Source organism: Melitaea cinxia, chromosome 12, assembly GCF_905220565.1.
Source record: "Melitaea cinxia chromosome 12, ilMelCinx1.1, whole genome shotgun sequence".
Lineage (NCBI taxonomy): Eukaryota > Metazoa > Arthropoda > Insecta > Lepidoptera > Nymphalidae > Melitaea > Melitaea cinxia.
In genome coordinates, this window is record NC_059405.1 from 37,018 (window position 1) to 54,493 (window position 17,476).

The 17,476-nt window shown below is 36.3% G+C and overlaps 1 protein-coding gene and 1 non-coding gene across 2 annotated transcripts in view; one reads left to right on the top strand and one right to left on the bottom strand.

Moving 5' to 3' along the window:
- LOC123658473 overlaps nucleotides 1-17,098 on the top strand; it is a 38,376-nt gene extending 21,278 nt beyond the window's left edge. Inside the window, 11 exon segments of the mRNA XM_045593887.1 lie at nucleotides 4,674-4,800; nucleotides 5,380-5,456; nucleotides 5,630-5,717; nucleotides 7,538-7,650; nucleotides 8,250-8,327; nucleotides 8,405-8,786; nucleotides 9,373-9,586; nucleotides 11,336-11,402; nucleotides 12,062-12,123; nucleotides 16,124-16,288; nucleotides 16,787-17,098. Of these exon segments, the coding sequence (XP_045449843.1) occupies nucleotides 4,674-4,800; nucleotides 5,380-5,456; nucleotides 5,630-5,717; nucleotides 7,538-7,650; nucleotides 8,250-8,327; nucleotides 8,405-8,786; nucleotides 9,373-9,586; nucleotides 11,336-11,402; nucleotides 12,062-12,123; nucleotides 16,124-16,288; nucleotides 16,787-16,972 (1,559 nt within the window). The 3' untranslated portion in view covers nucleotides 16,973-17,098.
- Trnag-gcc lies at nucleotides 3,329-3,399 on the bottom strand. Its single transcript has one exon. It is a non-coding gene; the product is annotated as a tRNA-Gly (tRNA).
- Nucleotides 17,099-17,476: the final 378 nt, after the last annotated feature.

The window sequence follows — 17,476 nt, forward strand, 5'->3', positions numbered from 1 at the left end:
AACTCAAAACTAATTATAATAACCTCGTAACTATATCATATAAAAATATTTTTTTTTAATCCTACGAGTGTAAGGAGGCCTTAAATGTAAAATAATTCGGGAAAGTCCAACTAACTAATGACCAATCTGATATTAAGTCGAAGGCTAATAATGTAAATACTCCATAATTACTCTGATCATATTTGGACTGTCAATGACAAAAAAACTATTATACGACTCTACGCTCTATGTTTTCGAAATAGAGTTTAAATTTGAATGTCTAGTAATGTCGAAGTATTTTTTACAATTGCAGTCAATCCCAATAGCGACCTTGTTGGTGTCCGTTTCAAATAATTCGACGGATATATTAAGTAAATTGATTTATTTTAAATAATTGTTGAAATTGGGAGACATTTGCAGCGAAGGTTGGAACAAATCTGGATCAAGAAAAATTGTAGAGTTAGGTACTGTACATTTTTTACTAACGTACGTATTCAGACATTCACTATAGAGAAATATAGGGGATTTCAATGCTGACGATGTCCCCTTGGTTTTATAATGTTTATAAAAGAGAGTATGTCATATATATGTTGTTCTGATGGTATTTTACAAGCTAAGAATAATTTCGTTTATGTTTACGCGAAATTCAATCAATATAATAGGAAGGTCCTCTCGTGACCACGGTTGCTGTATAGGATCCGAAACGACGGGCATCTAAAAAACTTAATAAACGGCGACGAAACCCGAAAAGTTTGTTTCATTATAATAATTTTGTTGTTAAGTATAGGCCATGCCCTTTTAATAATCGTTAGCTCATGCACTGCCAATATTTACAAGTGCCAACGAGTATAAGTAATTACTTATAGACACATTTTTTACATAAGACAAATTACATATACATAAGACACATTTTTTTATTTTATTTTTATTTTATTTTATTTTGGAAACAAACAGTATAATAATACAAAGAAAAAAAATCATATAAAACTAATACATAAACCAATAAAGTTTCCAATAGTAAACAATTCATTAATAAGCTAAAAAGCACACATTAATCAGAAATAATCGATACACACAGAAATATAAATAATTCAAACAGTAGTAAATTGAATAATTAGGTAAACATGTACGAATAGAAACATTTCATACAATCATCAATTAAATAATAAATAAATAAAAGAAAAAAAAAACATGCAATTAAATTTAATAATTTTAACTAAAAATAATATTGTACTGGATATAAATTAAATGACAACAGTGCTTATCGAATATTTTACAAGCATATGACTTTCTTTTTTAAATTTTAAGCATTAAAATGTCATCTACAATTAAATGATTTTTGACTATAAATTTCATATTCATAAACTAGTAATACAATGCAATATTTCTTCAAACATTAAAAAACTACATTGTCCAGAAATAGGCTGTAAAAAAACATGCTAATCTGCGAGAGATATCCGTCTAACAAAGAATGAATAAAATGATGCTTATAATTTTTATAAAATGTCATTTTACAGACGATTAACTTAAAACTACAGATCGTCAGTCCTGTGACTGCCTAGTAAAGCTAGGACGCGGTCCGATGCTGACGGTAGTTTCTGTTACAATATTCTAATAATTTTATTTTACCTGTACAATATTCATTCATGACGCCGCGTTGGCGCAACAGTTACAGCCATGGATTGTACCTGTTGCGCTGGCGGTTGCGGGTTCGATCCCCGCTCATGACAAACATTCGTATTGGCCATACAGGTGTTTGCCGTGGTCTGGGTGTTTGTGCAGTCCTTGTGGGTCTCCCCACCGTGCCTCGGAGAGCACGTTACGCCGTCGGTCCCGGTTGTTATCATTGTACACCTGATAGCGATCGTTACTCGTAGTAGGGAATATATTCGCCAACCCGCATTGGAGCAGCGTGGTGGATTAAGCTCTGATCCTTCTCCTACATGGGGAAAGAGGCCTATGCCCAGTAGTGGGATATTACAGGCCGAAGCGTATCGTATCGTAATATTCAATTTTTGGCGTATAGTCTAGCCTAAACACTATCGGCGTATGTTGTTTTTTTATAATTTTTTTATGAATTCACAGACGCACACTCTCACACATAAATACAGACTTACACTATATAAAATATAATCATTTATCTATCTATATATATGACGTTTGTGTTTTATAAACACAACACAATCATGTTCCGTGAGTCACGTATCTCCAACACTGGAAAGAACCAAGAATAACAAAATAAATCGATTATTAGCAATTAAAAGTGTACTGTAGCGGAAAAGATAATGACTAAAGTTTTTGTTACCTTGTAATGTTTTTGTTACAAAACAAAAATATAATTTTTAAATGTCAGTAGGCTGGCTGTAACTATTTCAAATAAGGTGTACTAAGAAAAATGTAATTGAAAATTGAACACTATAAGGTTAAGGTAATGATATAAATAATACTGCTTTCAAGCAGTGTTCCTGTGGTGAGGAAGGTGACCCGAGTTCTTAGGGGGGATTGGATTACTCCTAATAGTAGGCAACGCGCTTGCGATGCTTCTGGTTTTGCAGGCGTCTATAGGCTACGGTAATCGCTTACAGCCAACTAGGTAAAAATAATGTAGATATCAAACACTAGGCTTATCTACATGTTGCAGATGAACATTGAACCTCCTGATATTTACATCAGTCAAACATTTTTTTTTTTTTATACTACTAGGTCGACAAACAAGCGTACGGCTCACTTGATGGTAAGCGATTACCGTAGCTTATAGACGCCTGCAACACCAGAAGCATCGCAAGCGCGTTGCCGACCTAATCCCCAATCCCCCCAGGAGCTCTGGTCACCTTACTCACCAACAGGAACACAATACTGCTTGAAAACAGTATTATTTTGCTGTGATCTTCTGTAAGGTCGAGGTACTACCCCAGTCGAGCTGCTCCATATTTTGAGGAGGAAATTCCTGCTGTGCCCTACCTCATGTATAATTTTAATCAATATCGTTATATTTCAACTTATATATTAACACCATTTGTGGACAAAGCTATTTAAATATTTAGAACATTAGCAATTTTAATTAAAAATAGCTTATTACTTTTATTTGTAGATTAGACAAAAATTATTTATGTATACCACATTATTTCCTATGTAACTGGCATGTTAGTGCTGCTAGTATTTAATGGTTTTAATTTATGTTACATGAAATCGATTCAATATTTGAAAGTAAAACTTTTAACTATCAACTTGGATCCGTTTCATAATGTCTATAAAACGCAATGTCATAAGTACGTTTCGAAATATTATTTTTTACATTATTTGACAATTAGGTTAAGAGTAAACAAAAAAGTAAAATTACAAAAAGAGATGCATCGGCCGGGAATCGAACCCGGGCCGCCCGCGTGGCAGGCGAGCATTCTACCACTGAACCACCGATGCTGATACTGGGACGTGCGAAATACTTGTACAGTGTCATCGAATGCTCTACTTTATGCTAGAGCGCTTACGTAGGCGATTATACGGTTTATTTTTATGAATTTTTATTTCATATTGACCTCGATTTTGACCTCGTTTGTTAATTATGCATTTTATCAGACATTAATGAACGAATACATGTGCTATCTTTTACTAGCGACCCTCCCCGGATTCGCACGGTTACAAAAACTATCAGTGTTCCTCTATTATATTATGCATGTATACATATAAATCTTCCTCTGGAATCACTCTTTTTACTAAAGAAAACCGCATCAGAACCTGTTGCATAGTATTAAAGATCTAAACATACAGACAGCGGGAAGCGACTTTGTTTTATACTACGTAATAATATTAATAAAATTAACGGATTTTATTTGTTAATCTATTTTTTAATGATTAATCATTATAAAGCGATGATAAAACGTCCAACAATTCATTTTAAATCATCAATCATCTTTGAGATTTACATTAAAATAGCCATTTAAATCGTTAATGTTTGTTTTTAATTATTTCATTGATAGTAATGTTCAATGAAATGTATCAAATAACATAAGAATTTATTTAATGTAAGTAAAGTGTCACTGGTTGAACAACATTACATCATTTAAAGAATAGTGTAATATAAGTTACATGCCCACGTGCGTTCCTTTATTTAGAAAACGTAATACTATGTTATATATTAATAAATATAGCAATATTACGTAATATTAAAACCAGAATGGTTATATACGACTCTATAACTTTTAAAACGTTTTGATAATCATAATGGCCTAGATGCCTAGATTTTTACTTGGCTAAGTCTAAGTACTTACCCGTTTTATCCTATACATGATAAATAAATAAATAAATATTTATCTTATAACATACACACACGGTCGTATTTTTCCTATAGTAAGCAACTTAATGCTTGTTACAGGTAACAGCCTACTGTTACAACAATTTTTTTGGATAAATATACATATAAATAATACATATATAAATACAAATATTACACCCAGACTCAGGCGGGAATCGAATCCGCAACTCGCGGAACAGAAAGCAGGGCCACTACAAACTGCGCCAACGGGCTAGTCAAATAAAAAGTCAGATAAAAAAGAAGAAATGTGTTTTAAAACATAAAATATACACTAAACTACAAAAAAAAAGAGCTGTCACTAATACAAATGACACTGCATCCCATGTGTAAGATAAGATTATTTGTCCAGCTGTGAGATCTCCATTGTTGATTGTTATTGCAGGGTATGGGCACATCGCGCCCAAGACTCAAACAGGCAAAGTGGTGACAATTTTTTACGCCATCCTGGGTATACCTCTGATGCTGCTCTGCCTCTCCAATATCGGTGACGTCATGGCTTCATCATTTCGGTAAAAACATTTATATTCTAGGAGATAAAACCCTGCTCTGATATTTATTTTTACGATTACTGCTATCACGACTAAGAAGTGTCGAAGTGTAACACTTGTAGCTCAGTGTTCAGCAATGTAATATATCTTTCTAAAGGAAAAATTATTATTAAAATAAATTAAGTTGTAGCGACATCTATTTCGCACATACGAACAAAAACCGACATATCCTACATCGCAATATTAAAGTTATCCGAGCGATTGAACGTGTATACAAGAACCCAACAACCGTCGGCCGTGTATAAGGCACAACACTGATCTGGTCTGACGATACTCCGTTTTCGATGGAGGATGAGGATCTTTACACCCTGTTCCTCTCACACATTTGTTGAAATAAATCTTTTAATTTTTAATATTTGCTCTTTTGTTTCGATGTCTCTACATTAATCAAATGTGCGAGTTTGCTATTTAAAATTAGAAGGCACCTTAAAGTGTACGCTTAAGTAAAGCTTCCGCAAAAAGCGCTTAAAGCAAATGAGTTGTGAACAAGGTAAAAATAAACGGTTTTTGTAAAATTTTATATATATTTAATACTTTCAGGTTTTTGTACTGGCGGGTGTGTTGTTATGTGTGCACACGACCTCCGAAACCGAGCCATCGACACTCTAGGTAAAACATTTAACTAATAGTATACTCTTTAATTTTAATTAAATGACTAATTGTGATATTTTTATTATAAACAATTTTGAAATAATAATACCAAAAGAAAATGAAAAAATGCATTCAAAAACACAATATTTTTTTATAGTAAAGGCATTTGTTAATTTTCTTTTTTTTTGCTTTTTACTTTCTAGACGATACAACCGAACTGGCAGCACGCGAGGGTCGACGCGTCGTCGGAAACCACTTGAACGGTCTCATTCGGACACTGATTGCAGGTTCAAATATTTTACGATTTATGTTAATTCTCAATCATATTTTTATAATTATTCGGTAGCTAATATTAGGTACGTGAAGTTTTATAGTAATTATAAGCATTTCTAAAATTCGAATCCAGATGGGTCTAGCTAAATTTTTAGGACTACATTTACTGATAGTTCAAATTAAACTGGAAGGTAAATAGGCATGTGTAATCTACTAATAAATTGATAACCGGTTTTTTTGTTCAGTTATAATGCTAAAGCTGCTGAATTGATCGGAATAATATTTATTCCATAAGATGCAGCGTATTTCGGAGAAGGTTTTAGTATATGATATGTTGGTGATTACTTATTGTGTAAAAAATGTGGGGGGACAGAGGTCGCTAGTATTTTATATTGGGTTGAGATTCAATCACCTAGTTATCATTACATCATCATCATTACAGCCTATACAGTCCACAGCTGGACATAGGCCTCCACAAGTTTACGCCAAAAATAACGTGAACTCATGTGTTTTGCCCATAGTTACCACGCTGGGCAGGCGGGTTGGTGACCGCAGTACTGGCTTTGTCGCACCGAAGACGCTGCTGCCCGTCTTCGGCCTGTGTATTTCAAAGCCAGCAGTTGGATGGTTATCCCGCCATCGGTCGGCTTCTTAAGTTCCAAGGTGGTTGTGGAACCTTGTTATCCCTTAGTCGCCTCTTACGACACCCACGGGAAGAGAGGGGGTGGCTAAATTCTTTAGTGCCGTAGCCACACACCTAGTTAAGTAAGAGAGAAAGTTTGTTAGGACAATAGGAATACTGGTTGATAATGTAATAATACTACTGTGTACGTGTGTAATAATACGTACTGTGTGGCTACTGTACTAAAGAATATAGCCACCCCCTCTCTTCCCGTGGGTGTCGTAAGAGGCGACTAAGGGATAAGACAGTTCCACTACTACCTTGGAACTTAAAAAGCCGACCGGTGGCGGGATAACTATCCAACTGCTGGCTTTGAAATATACAGGTTGAAGACGGGCAGCAGCGTCTTCGGTGCGACAAAGCCAGTCTTGCGGTCGCCAACCCGCCGGCCCAGCGTGGTGACTATGGGCAAAACACATGATTTTACGCCATTTTTGGGGTAAACTTGTGGAGGCCTATGTCCAGCAGTGGACTGTAATAGGCTGTAATGATGATGATGATGATGAATGTAATCATATCTTTATATTATGAATGTAATAATATCCTTATATTTATATAAACTTTTGTTATTAATTTACCTCATATCCAGGATTTTACGTCAGTAACTTAAATAATATGTACTAACTAGCTGACTCGGCAAACGTTGTCTTGCCGCTAAACGCTATTTAAAAATAGGTGTTGGTGGTATAAGGGTGAAAATTTAAGGTTGTATGTATTTTTCAACGCCAAATCATACTAAAGTAAAAAATAAATAATGTATCTAAAAATTTAAAAAAAAAATAGGGGTGGACTACTCTTAACATTTAGGGGAATGAAGAATAGATGTTGTTGGATTCTCAGACCTACTCAATATGCCATGAGAATCGGTCAAGCTGTTTCGGAGGAGTTTAACTACAAACACCGCGACACGAGAACTTTATATATTAGATTATGTATGATTAACAGCGATTTTTAGCTTTAAAAATGATGTTCAATTTTTTAATAACACTATTATGATAATATATTGTTTTAAATTTCCATGGTTGTTAACATTATTTGAATTCGTTTCTTCGAGATTTACACCATGTACCTTATTATATTTGAGGCTCCGATATTTCGGCGCAGTTGCATGCGCCATGGTCACGGAAGAACTGACTATTATGATAATTTTAGGTACCGTGACAGCGGCTATAACAGCACTAGACCACGCCGAGCACGTCCCGGCGCTCTCCCAGCACCAGCCCCGCGCACGCGCTCTCAGCCTCCCGCACAGTCTCGGCCCTTTGGTAACACTATTCTTATGAAGTAACGAATGTAATTGGTATATTTCAGAACGTAGTAACTGAGGTAGGGCCCAGCAGGAATTTCCTGCTCAAAATCTGGAGCAGCCCGACTGGGGTAGTACCTCGACCTTACAGAAGATCACAGCTAAATAATACTGTACTCAAGCAGTATTGTGTTCCTGTTGGTGAGTAAGGTGACCTGAGCTCCTGGGGGGATTGGGGATTGGGTCGGCAACGCGCTTGTGATGCTTCTGGAGTTGCAGGCGTCTATAAGCTACGGTAATCGCTTACCATCAGGTGAGCCGTACGCTTGTTTGCCGACCTAGTGATATCAAAAAAAAAAAAACGTGTTTGAGGCCACAGTCGAGCTGTAGAAATGATTTTCTCTACGACATACGAGTAGGTACTCTTGTTGTGTAAAAGAAAGGGAAGATTGAAGACGATTTGTTGTCAGCTTCCTAGTTTCTCACCGTTTCAAATAAAGTTTAGCTGATCTTTGTAACGTACGAGTGGTGTAGTAATTAAATTAGTTATTATTATTATCCCTTTTAGTAATACTGTATGTTATTTTAGTAAAATATAAATTGACGTTTTTATTTTAGGACCTAAAGACTATGTAGATGATCGTTCTCCAGTTAGATACGAAAAATATGGAAGGGAACCGTGTGAAGAGGAAGAGGGTAAGTCTTAACAAGTGAAGTAATAGAGATGTACTTGTATATTATAATACAAATACAAATTGATTTGTTCTCAGAAGAGTTTCCAAAAATATCACTACCGCTTCAAGACCTACAAGCAGCCCTTAAAGATTTGGAGGACTACCAGACGAAGGCAGTTTCAAAACCTGAAATGAGAAGTAAGTCACTTCCAAGACCTGCTAGACCAAAATCTGACTACGGTCCTCGGCGCGACTTCGATGACCAGAGACACTTCGACCCCGATGATGGTCAGGAAATTTACGAAATGCATGATCTATATGATGTTGATTACGAAAATTATAGAGAGAGAAAGGCGCTGGAAGAAAGAGAAAAAAGGAAAAGGGAAAGAGATGACTATCCGAGAGATCGCGGGTACGACCCAGAAGATGAAGACTTTGAATTTGATATTCCTAGAAGTAGAAGACCAGCTTATGACAGAAGGTTATTTTTATTTTAAGTTATACTAAAAAGATAATGGTAATCGGATACTAAAGTCTATGGACGTCTAGACACCTGAAACTAGGAGTATTTCAAGGTCGTCGCTGACTCCAACTCCTCACTCTCCGAGCTCCAGCTACTGTACTCACCACAGGAACACGACACTATTTGAGAGCAGTGATATTTAGCTGTCACCTGCTACACGGTGGCGTGCTTCCCTAGTTGGGCTGCTCCAGATTTCGAGCAAGATGTTCCCTGATGTGCCCTACCTCAATAATTCTTATCATTTCTTTATCTTTCCATAAACACTATATAACTTAAAAAACGCGCTTCAGCCTCTAATATCCCACTGTTGGGCATAGGCCTCTTTCCCCATGCAGGAGAAGGATCAGAGCTTAATCCACCACGCTGTTCCAATGCGGGTTGGCGGATAAATTCCCTACTATAAGTAATGATCGCTATCAGGTTTACATGATTACAACCGGGACCGACGGCTTAACTTGCTCTCCGAGGAACGGTGGGGAGACCCACTAGGACTGCACAAACAAAATTTAAAATGCAAATGTAAAGAAACGTTGATTGTATTTAGGACCAACCGAGGCAGATCAGAATACTATGAGAGAGATTTTGAAGACCATCCAAACGAAAAGAGAAGGGGAAGGCGCGCCCGGAGCGCAGTTTATGATTACGAAAGGCGCTGGGAAGAAGATGACGATCGTTGGGACGTGGAGAGGGGAGGAGGACGGAGGAGGTTACGTCGGTTGCAAACTGTGGACGATACTGTGAGACCTCCTAATAGATATGTAAGTTTGAAGACGAGCTTTGATAACAGAAGGGGAGACAGGTTTCCCGATAAAAGTTGGTATTTAATTGGGAATTTTGAAAGGAGGTTGAAAATTCTTCACCGTGACACAAATAATTGTGCTTACGCGCAAACGAAAAAAAAAAAACTAATTTCTATTAAACTGTCAAGTAATATGGCTTAATTAAACAAATAAATAATCAATCTCGATCAATTTAAATGGCACAAGGAAAGCATCAGCTTTTGATTAAAATAAAAATAATCAAAATCGGTATAGCCAGTGAAACGTTATGCAGTATAATACATTTTAAGTCAGCGAAGTATAGGTAAGTACGCATTATTAGATATAGCTCAAAAAATCCTTATCGAGATCTGATAAGTAATTAAATATGAATGGGGCCACGTGAGACGGACCACGGTTCGATTTTATAAAATGGTATTTTACTTGTAGTTAAATATATTTTGAATAATTGTGTTTGCTCACAAACGAAAAAAAAAAACTGACTTCAATTTCATCGACGAGTAATACAACGTAGATCGACGAAAAAATAGTCAAAATCGGTACACCCAGTAAAAAATTATTGCGGATTTTCGAGAGATTCCCTCGATTTTTCTGGGATCCCATCATCAGATCCTGGTTTCCTTATCATGGTACCAAACTAAAGATATCCCCTTTCCAACAAAAAAAGAATTGTCAAAATCGGTACATCGAGTAGAAAGTTATGCGGTATAATACAACGTAGGTCAACGAAAAAAGCGTCAAGTAAAAACGCATTATTAGTTATAACTCGAAAATTAGTTGTTAGATCTCAAATAAATTTAAATGGGACCAAGAACACACCACCTTTCGATTAAAAAAAAAATTGTCGAAATTGGTCTACCCGGTCAAAAGTTCTGAGGTAACAACATACATAAATAAAAATAAAAAAAAAATACAGTCGAATTGAGAACCTTCTCCTTTTTTGGAAGTCGATTAAAAAACGTATTATTTAAAACTGTTATTTAACGGTGAAATACTGAAAAAATTCAGAAATGATAAAAAAATACTAAAGGATGCGAGTGAAAATTGAGGACTGATTAGATATACAAACCCCTATTATTTATATTTAACTGACTAGCGCACAGCAGAATTTATCCTACTCAAAATCTGAAACAGCGGGACTTTACAAAAGATTACACATTAGTCTATCGCAGTTCACTGCTAGAAATAGGCCTCGACTAGTTCACGCCAAAAATGGCGGGAACTCATGTGTTTTGCCCATAGTCACCACGCTGGGCAGGCGGGTTGGTGACCGCAGTACTGGCTTTGTCGCACCGAAGACGCTGCTGCCCGTCTTCGGCCTGTGTATTTCAAAGCCAGCAGTTGGATGGTTATCCCGCCACCGGTCGGTTTTTTAAGTTCCAAGGTGTTAGTGGAACTGTGTTATCCCTTAGTCGCCTCTTACGACACCCACGGGAAGAGAGGGGGTGGCTGTATTCTAACGCCGTAACCACACAGATCACAGTTCAATAATACTGCTTTCAAGCAGTGTTATGTTCCTGTGGTGTGTAAGGCGACCAGACCTCCTGGGTGGCGATTTAGGGTAGGGCCTTCCGGTGTTGCAAGCGTCTATAAACTACGATAATCGCTTACCACCAGGCGTCTTGCCAACCAAGTTGTATACAAAAATCTCATCATAGTTACATATTAAATTTATTATTGTTCAAATATGACAGAGTTTGAAATTCATTACGTTTCCTAACCCAGCAGACGCCATCTCCGGAAAGAGACGAATGGAGCGACGAAGCTCCGCCCATGCGTCGAGGTCGACCGCCCGGTAAGACGACGCGAGTTACAATTACATCAGTAACTAATAATCCACTGACGTTTATGTTGTAAAATTTCATGTCTAATTCCCCACTCTCTCTTACCATCTAGTAATGTTATTTTTTTAATACTAGTTATGCCCCGCGGTTTTATTCGAGACAGTTGTGCCTTAGATTAGCGCAATTAAACAAAAAAAAAAAAAAAGCTTTAGAACATCAGTAAGATGTATAGATTTGCTCGAAAAATTGTTGTCTTTAATAAAAAACGTTTGGTTATTTCATATTTATCTAGGCGGAAACTACTCGCAAACGGTAAACACGGTTTTCCCGCGTAATCCCGATAAACCCTATATTATGCTCCACAATCTACTCTATTTTCTAGTGAAAGTCCCATTAAAATCGATTCAGCCGTTCCGAAGATTAACTCGGACAAACAGAAAGACAGACAGACAAAAGTTTTAAAATCGTTTGTTTGTATTTTAGTATCGTGTAAATAACTATATGAACTTGAAAAACCACAGTTATTTTGAAACCACAGACAGACACTCCAATTTTATTTATAGATATAGATTTATAGATTTGATTTTTTAGAATAATCAGTGGAATTACAATTATTACATAAGTATGGAATTTTTATTTATATACAAATTAATAAAATATTGAATTTCAGCGTGGGGCTCGCGTCAGTCGGACGTGTACGCCGTTCAGCCGGCGGGGCCCGTCAGGGAGGAGGTGAGGGCTGTGTGGGATTCGATTAGTGATTGTTGTGTACATTATTTGTGCAGTTATACTCTCGTGTCTCCATCAATTTACTGAACTGTTTATAAATTACCTAAAGATTGAGTTATTTAAGTAAACATTTTTGAATATCATATCAAAAATTGACCGCTCCAGCGGGATTCGAACCCGCGTCTCCGACTGACCGTGTCGGCGCTCTAGCCAATTAAGCTATGGAACGATGTACCCGCTAGAGCGAAATTCTTGATATGATGATTTTATTTTCGGTTTAAGCGAACCGTGGCGCCGTCTATAGTGAGTTCTTTACAGAGACCCGTAACTATTCAAAGTTTCATATTACAATGAAAAATAATTTATTTAATAAAATTTTAATAAAATTTTAATTTGTAAAATGACGATTCGATAGTGCTCTTGGAGCCTATTTGAATAAAGCTATTTTTGATTTTGATTGATTTTGATTTTGACTTTAATCGTATGCGAATATCTTACCAACTTACTTCCCTTCCCTGTGAAGTAAGTAAAATCGAAATAAATTTTGCAATATCTGTCCAGAATTCAATCTCTTATTTTAGACTTGATTGGTTCGTTATTTCATTTAAGTTAATTCAATAACTTTAGTGTGATTCACAACGAAGATACAAATAGTTAAATAGCCCGTTGGCGCAGTTTGTAGTGGCCCTGTTTTCTGCTTGTGGGTTCGATGCCCACATTAGTATGAGTGTAACATTTGTATTTATATATGTACTATTTTCATGAATCTTTATCGATATAAAAAATATAGCTATAGCAGTCGGCTGTCACCTTATGACAAGCATTGAGTTGCTTGCCTTATGAACAGACGACCGTTGTATGTGTGTTATAAGATATATATTTATTAGGCAGATAAAATTGACAAAAATTACAGTTTTGCTTCAGTAAGGGCTGTAGTATTCCTTCTTAAAACCCTTTAAATATCTACAATATAGAACGTATTCCAGTTTTATACCATAAATATATATTACAAAATAATAACTTATAATAACAAAAAAAAAACACTAATTTAATTACAATTTGTTGCTTGAACTAATCCTCCAACCCGCAGTAGAGCGTGGTACATTAAGCTCTGATCCTTCTCCTACATGGAGAAAGAGGCATATGCCCAGCAGTGGGATATTACAGGCTGAATCGTGATAACTTGAACTAAATAATATAAATGGATTTTTTGCGAGAATTTTGTATCTTACAGTTCAGTTGGATTATATTGTTTTATCGATATTATAAGTTATCTAATGACAACTAATATATTATGACGCTGTATAATTATTTATTACTAAAGATTATCTGATTAGGATCTGTTGATACGTTTGGGCTTCAATTTTTTTTTACATTTTGGAATTGATTTTGAATCGATTGATTTTGATGTATATAGGATACTAGCTTTGTTTCGCGTTTCTCTCGCGTCAATTTAAAGATATACTTGCAAAAATATTATATAAGCCTATAATATATGTCTATAATATAATATAAGTCTATAATAGCCATTATCGGCGAATAACCTATCCGACAAAAGAAAATATTTCAATTCGAACAAGTAGTTCCTAATATCTGCGCGGTCAAAAAATAAATAAATAAATGAACAAACAAACTCCTCAGCTTTATAATATTAGTAGGTATACATTCTAAGAATGCGAACAAATAAATCGTCCAATTAATCTCAACTGAAATAGCAGTCACGTTCTCAAAAATCGAGATTACGTATTAGAACACTAGTAATTAGACAGTACTAAGTAAGATGACACTGATTCTACTACAGTCTCCAAAAACTATCAAAAAATAAATTTATATGTTGCAGTCAGAACTCTTAACCAGTCAAAAGTACTATTGACTAGCGAAATCAGCCAAAAGTACTTTTGACTGGACAAGTTGGTCAAAAGTGGTTTTGACTGAAAATTATTGGTTATTAGTGCTTTTGACTGCAAATTCACGGTTAAAAATACTTTTGACTGACGCTCTCCGTCAAAAGTATTTTTAACTGCAAAAAAGCGTCAGTCAAAAGCACTATTAACTCGTTAGATGTGAATAAAGTTAGTCAAAAATGATCCTGATAAACCATAATAAATTTATGCCCGCGATCTTCTTGCGACTGCATGTCAATCAGATCGACTTGGCAGTGGCTGTTCATTTCAGTGTGCAGGATCGGTTTCTAAACCTGACCCATCCTTTTCTTGCTTTTCTTCCTTTGGCATACTTCGCACATTAATAAATATATATTAATCATTTCTTTTGTAATATTAGCGTACTTTTTTGCCGTTTCATTCTTAAGTCTATCGCGACCACCATGCCCTATAGAAATATGAGCAGCATCAATAATGTCGTAGATTTCCTCAGCCGGCAAAAATATTTGACAGGTTCTGTGTTTGTAACTCATTTTTTTGTACCACAAACTTCAATGTGTTAAAGCGTTGTAGTCTACTGTACTGTAATGGTGTTTCCTTTTCATTAAATTTCGCGGCTTCCACATCCATTGCAAACTTTTTAAATTTTTCTTTTGTCATCACATTGAAATGACTATCTTTCATATCTTCCATCGCTAAAATTCTTTGCAAAAAGTCTTCTTTCTTTTTGTAGTCACTCATTTTTGTTCTAATATCAGCACGTTCTCCACTAATAATGAGTAATCATTACAGCCTATACAGTCCACTGCTGGACATAGGCCTCCACAAGTTTACGCCAAAAATAACGTGAACTCATGTGCTTTGCCCATAGTCACCACGCTGGGCAGGCGGGTTGGTGACCGCAGTACTGGCTTTGTCGCACCGAAGACGCTGCTGCCGGTCTTCGGCTTGTCTATTTCAAAGCCATCAGTTGGATGGTTATCCCGCCATCGGTCGGCTTTATAGGTTCCAAGGTGGTAGTGGAACTGTGTTATCCCTTAGTCGCCTCTTACGACACCCACGGGAAGAGAGAGGGTGGCTATATTCTTAATACCGTAACCATACAGTAATGAGTAATATAAAAGTTTATATGTGCGTTTGTCGTTATTTTTATCGACCACCCTAACTTTTTAAGAGTTTTGACTGATACAACTAGTCAAAACCACTTTTGACGGAATCATTTAGTAAAAAGTATTTTTAACCAGCTCCATTGGACAAAAGTACTTTTAACTGTTATTTTAGTCAAAAGTATTATTGACTAAAGCAAACGGTCAAAAGTACTTCTGACTGATTTTGCTAGTCAATAGTGCTTTTGACTGGTTAAGAGTTTTGACTGCAACATATACACGAATTGAGAAATTTCTCCTTTTTTGGGAGTCGGTAAAAGAAAGGAAGAATTCGTGTTTTGAATGCACACACCTACTGCACTGACTGCACAAACCTACTGGGTATATATTAAATTTTCACGTTTTCACATATTTACATATTCTGAAAATTACTTTATTTACAAAGAAATCAAAGTATTTATATTGTATTATTTATTACTAGCCGACCCGTGCCCACTTCGTTGGGCGTTAATTATTATTATATGAACCAAATAACATACTTTAAATAACATATTTTACAGCACTTAAATAAATAATATGTTGCTCCCGTGTATTTATTATTTTAAATTACAGAACCAAATAACATACTTTAAAGAACAAATTTTATAGCACTTAAATAAATAATATGTTGCTTCAACGCCATCTATCAAAAATCGAGAAAACGTCGTCGATAGACTAAAATAAGACTAAATTAATAACGTCGAAAGACTAATAAATTGTTTTCTAATAGCGATAGATGGCGCTAGTTTATTTACCATTTTGATATTATATTTTAATATTTTTTCTTATTTACTGAATTTTCTGTTCAATTACAATAAAATATAGCCTATGTCACTTCTGAATAGTGTAGCTTTCTGTTGGTGAAAGAATTTTCATGGTCGGATCAGTATTTGCGAAGATTACCCCCTACATACAAACAAAGTTATAAACTTTACTTCTTTTTAATATTACTATAGATTACATTATTCTTTTTAGATAAAGCCAGTGCCCATCTGGCTATGCGTCTTCCTGGTGGCGTCGTACATCGTGGCGGGGACGTTCCTGTTCAAGCGCTGGGAAGGCTGGGCGTATCTTGACGCTGCGTACTTCTGCTTCATCACTCTCACTACTATCGGGTTTGGAGATTTCGTGCCCGCTCAGGTCAGTTGCTAGAAATATTCTTATATGATAAAAGAACAAAGTTATTTTGACATATTTTTTTATATACGGCCGGCAAACAAGCGTACGGCCCATCTGATGGGAAGCGATTAGCTTATAAACGCCTGCAGCAGCAGCAGAGGCATCACAAATTCGTTGCCAACCCTACCGGAATTGAAAAATTATTTTTGTGTTATCTAGCACACTTACACTTAAGAAGGCTATAGGCCATTTTTCCTCAAATTAACGTAAGGGAAGCCTCGGGGTACAGCTAGTAATTAATATAATTATATTAGTTAAGTAACTTTTTTCTTCTTTGCAAGGGATACTAATAAAAAATCGGTTTTGTTTATTACACACTCTAGAACATTCCTTTGAATTTTCTGGCAGGCCATGCCAAGGTTACGCCAAGATAATGCCAAGGTCATGCCATAAGCTATAAATCGATATTTACTTTCTCTGAATACAACTAACTACAGATTATTCATTCGATTTTTCCAGGGTCAAAGTGGAGAAGCAGCTGACGCCGTCCACTCTATAGCTCTTTGCTCCCTCTACCTGCTGTTCGGTATAGCGCTACTGGCGATGTCTTTCAATCTGGTGCAAGAGGAAGTTAGGGCCAATGTTGCTGCGGTCGCCACTCGGCTCGGCATCATCAAGCCTCGGGACAACACTGAGGAATATTAATTTTTTTAAGCCACCTCATGTTAAATGATTCTTATATGGCTATCGTCGCCCATGGATATCTGCAACATAAGACGAGTTGCAGGTGCGTTGCCAACTGAGAGCGAGCAGAACAGGAAATTCCTGCTCAAAATATTGTTACGTGTTAGGGTTCGAAGGATTTGGAGAGAAAGACCTGCTGACTCTTTTCAAGACTTTATTCACTAGCACTAGGTCCAACACAAAGCACTAGGTTCAAACACTAAGCACTAAGTTCAAACACTAAGCACTCACAATGTCCTCAGTCGTAGCCAATGTCGTAGGTTTCGCTGGTACCACTCTTGATCACTAGTTTTCACTCTTGAAGTCTTGAAGATTACAGAAGATCACAACTCAATAATATTGTTTTCTAGCAGTGTTGTCTTCCTTTTGGGGAGCAAGGTGACCAGAGTTCCTGGGGGGAATTGGGGATAGGGTTGGCAATGCGCTTGCGATGTTTCTAGGATTCATCACTTCAGCCTATCGCAG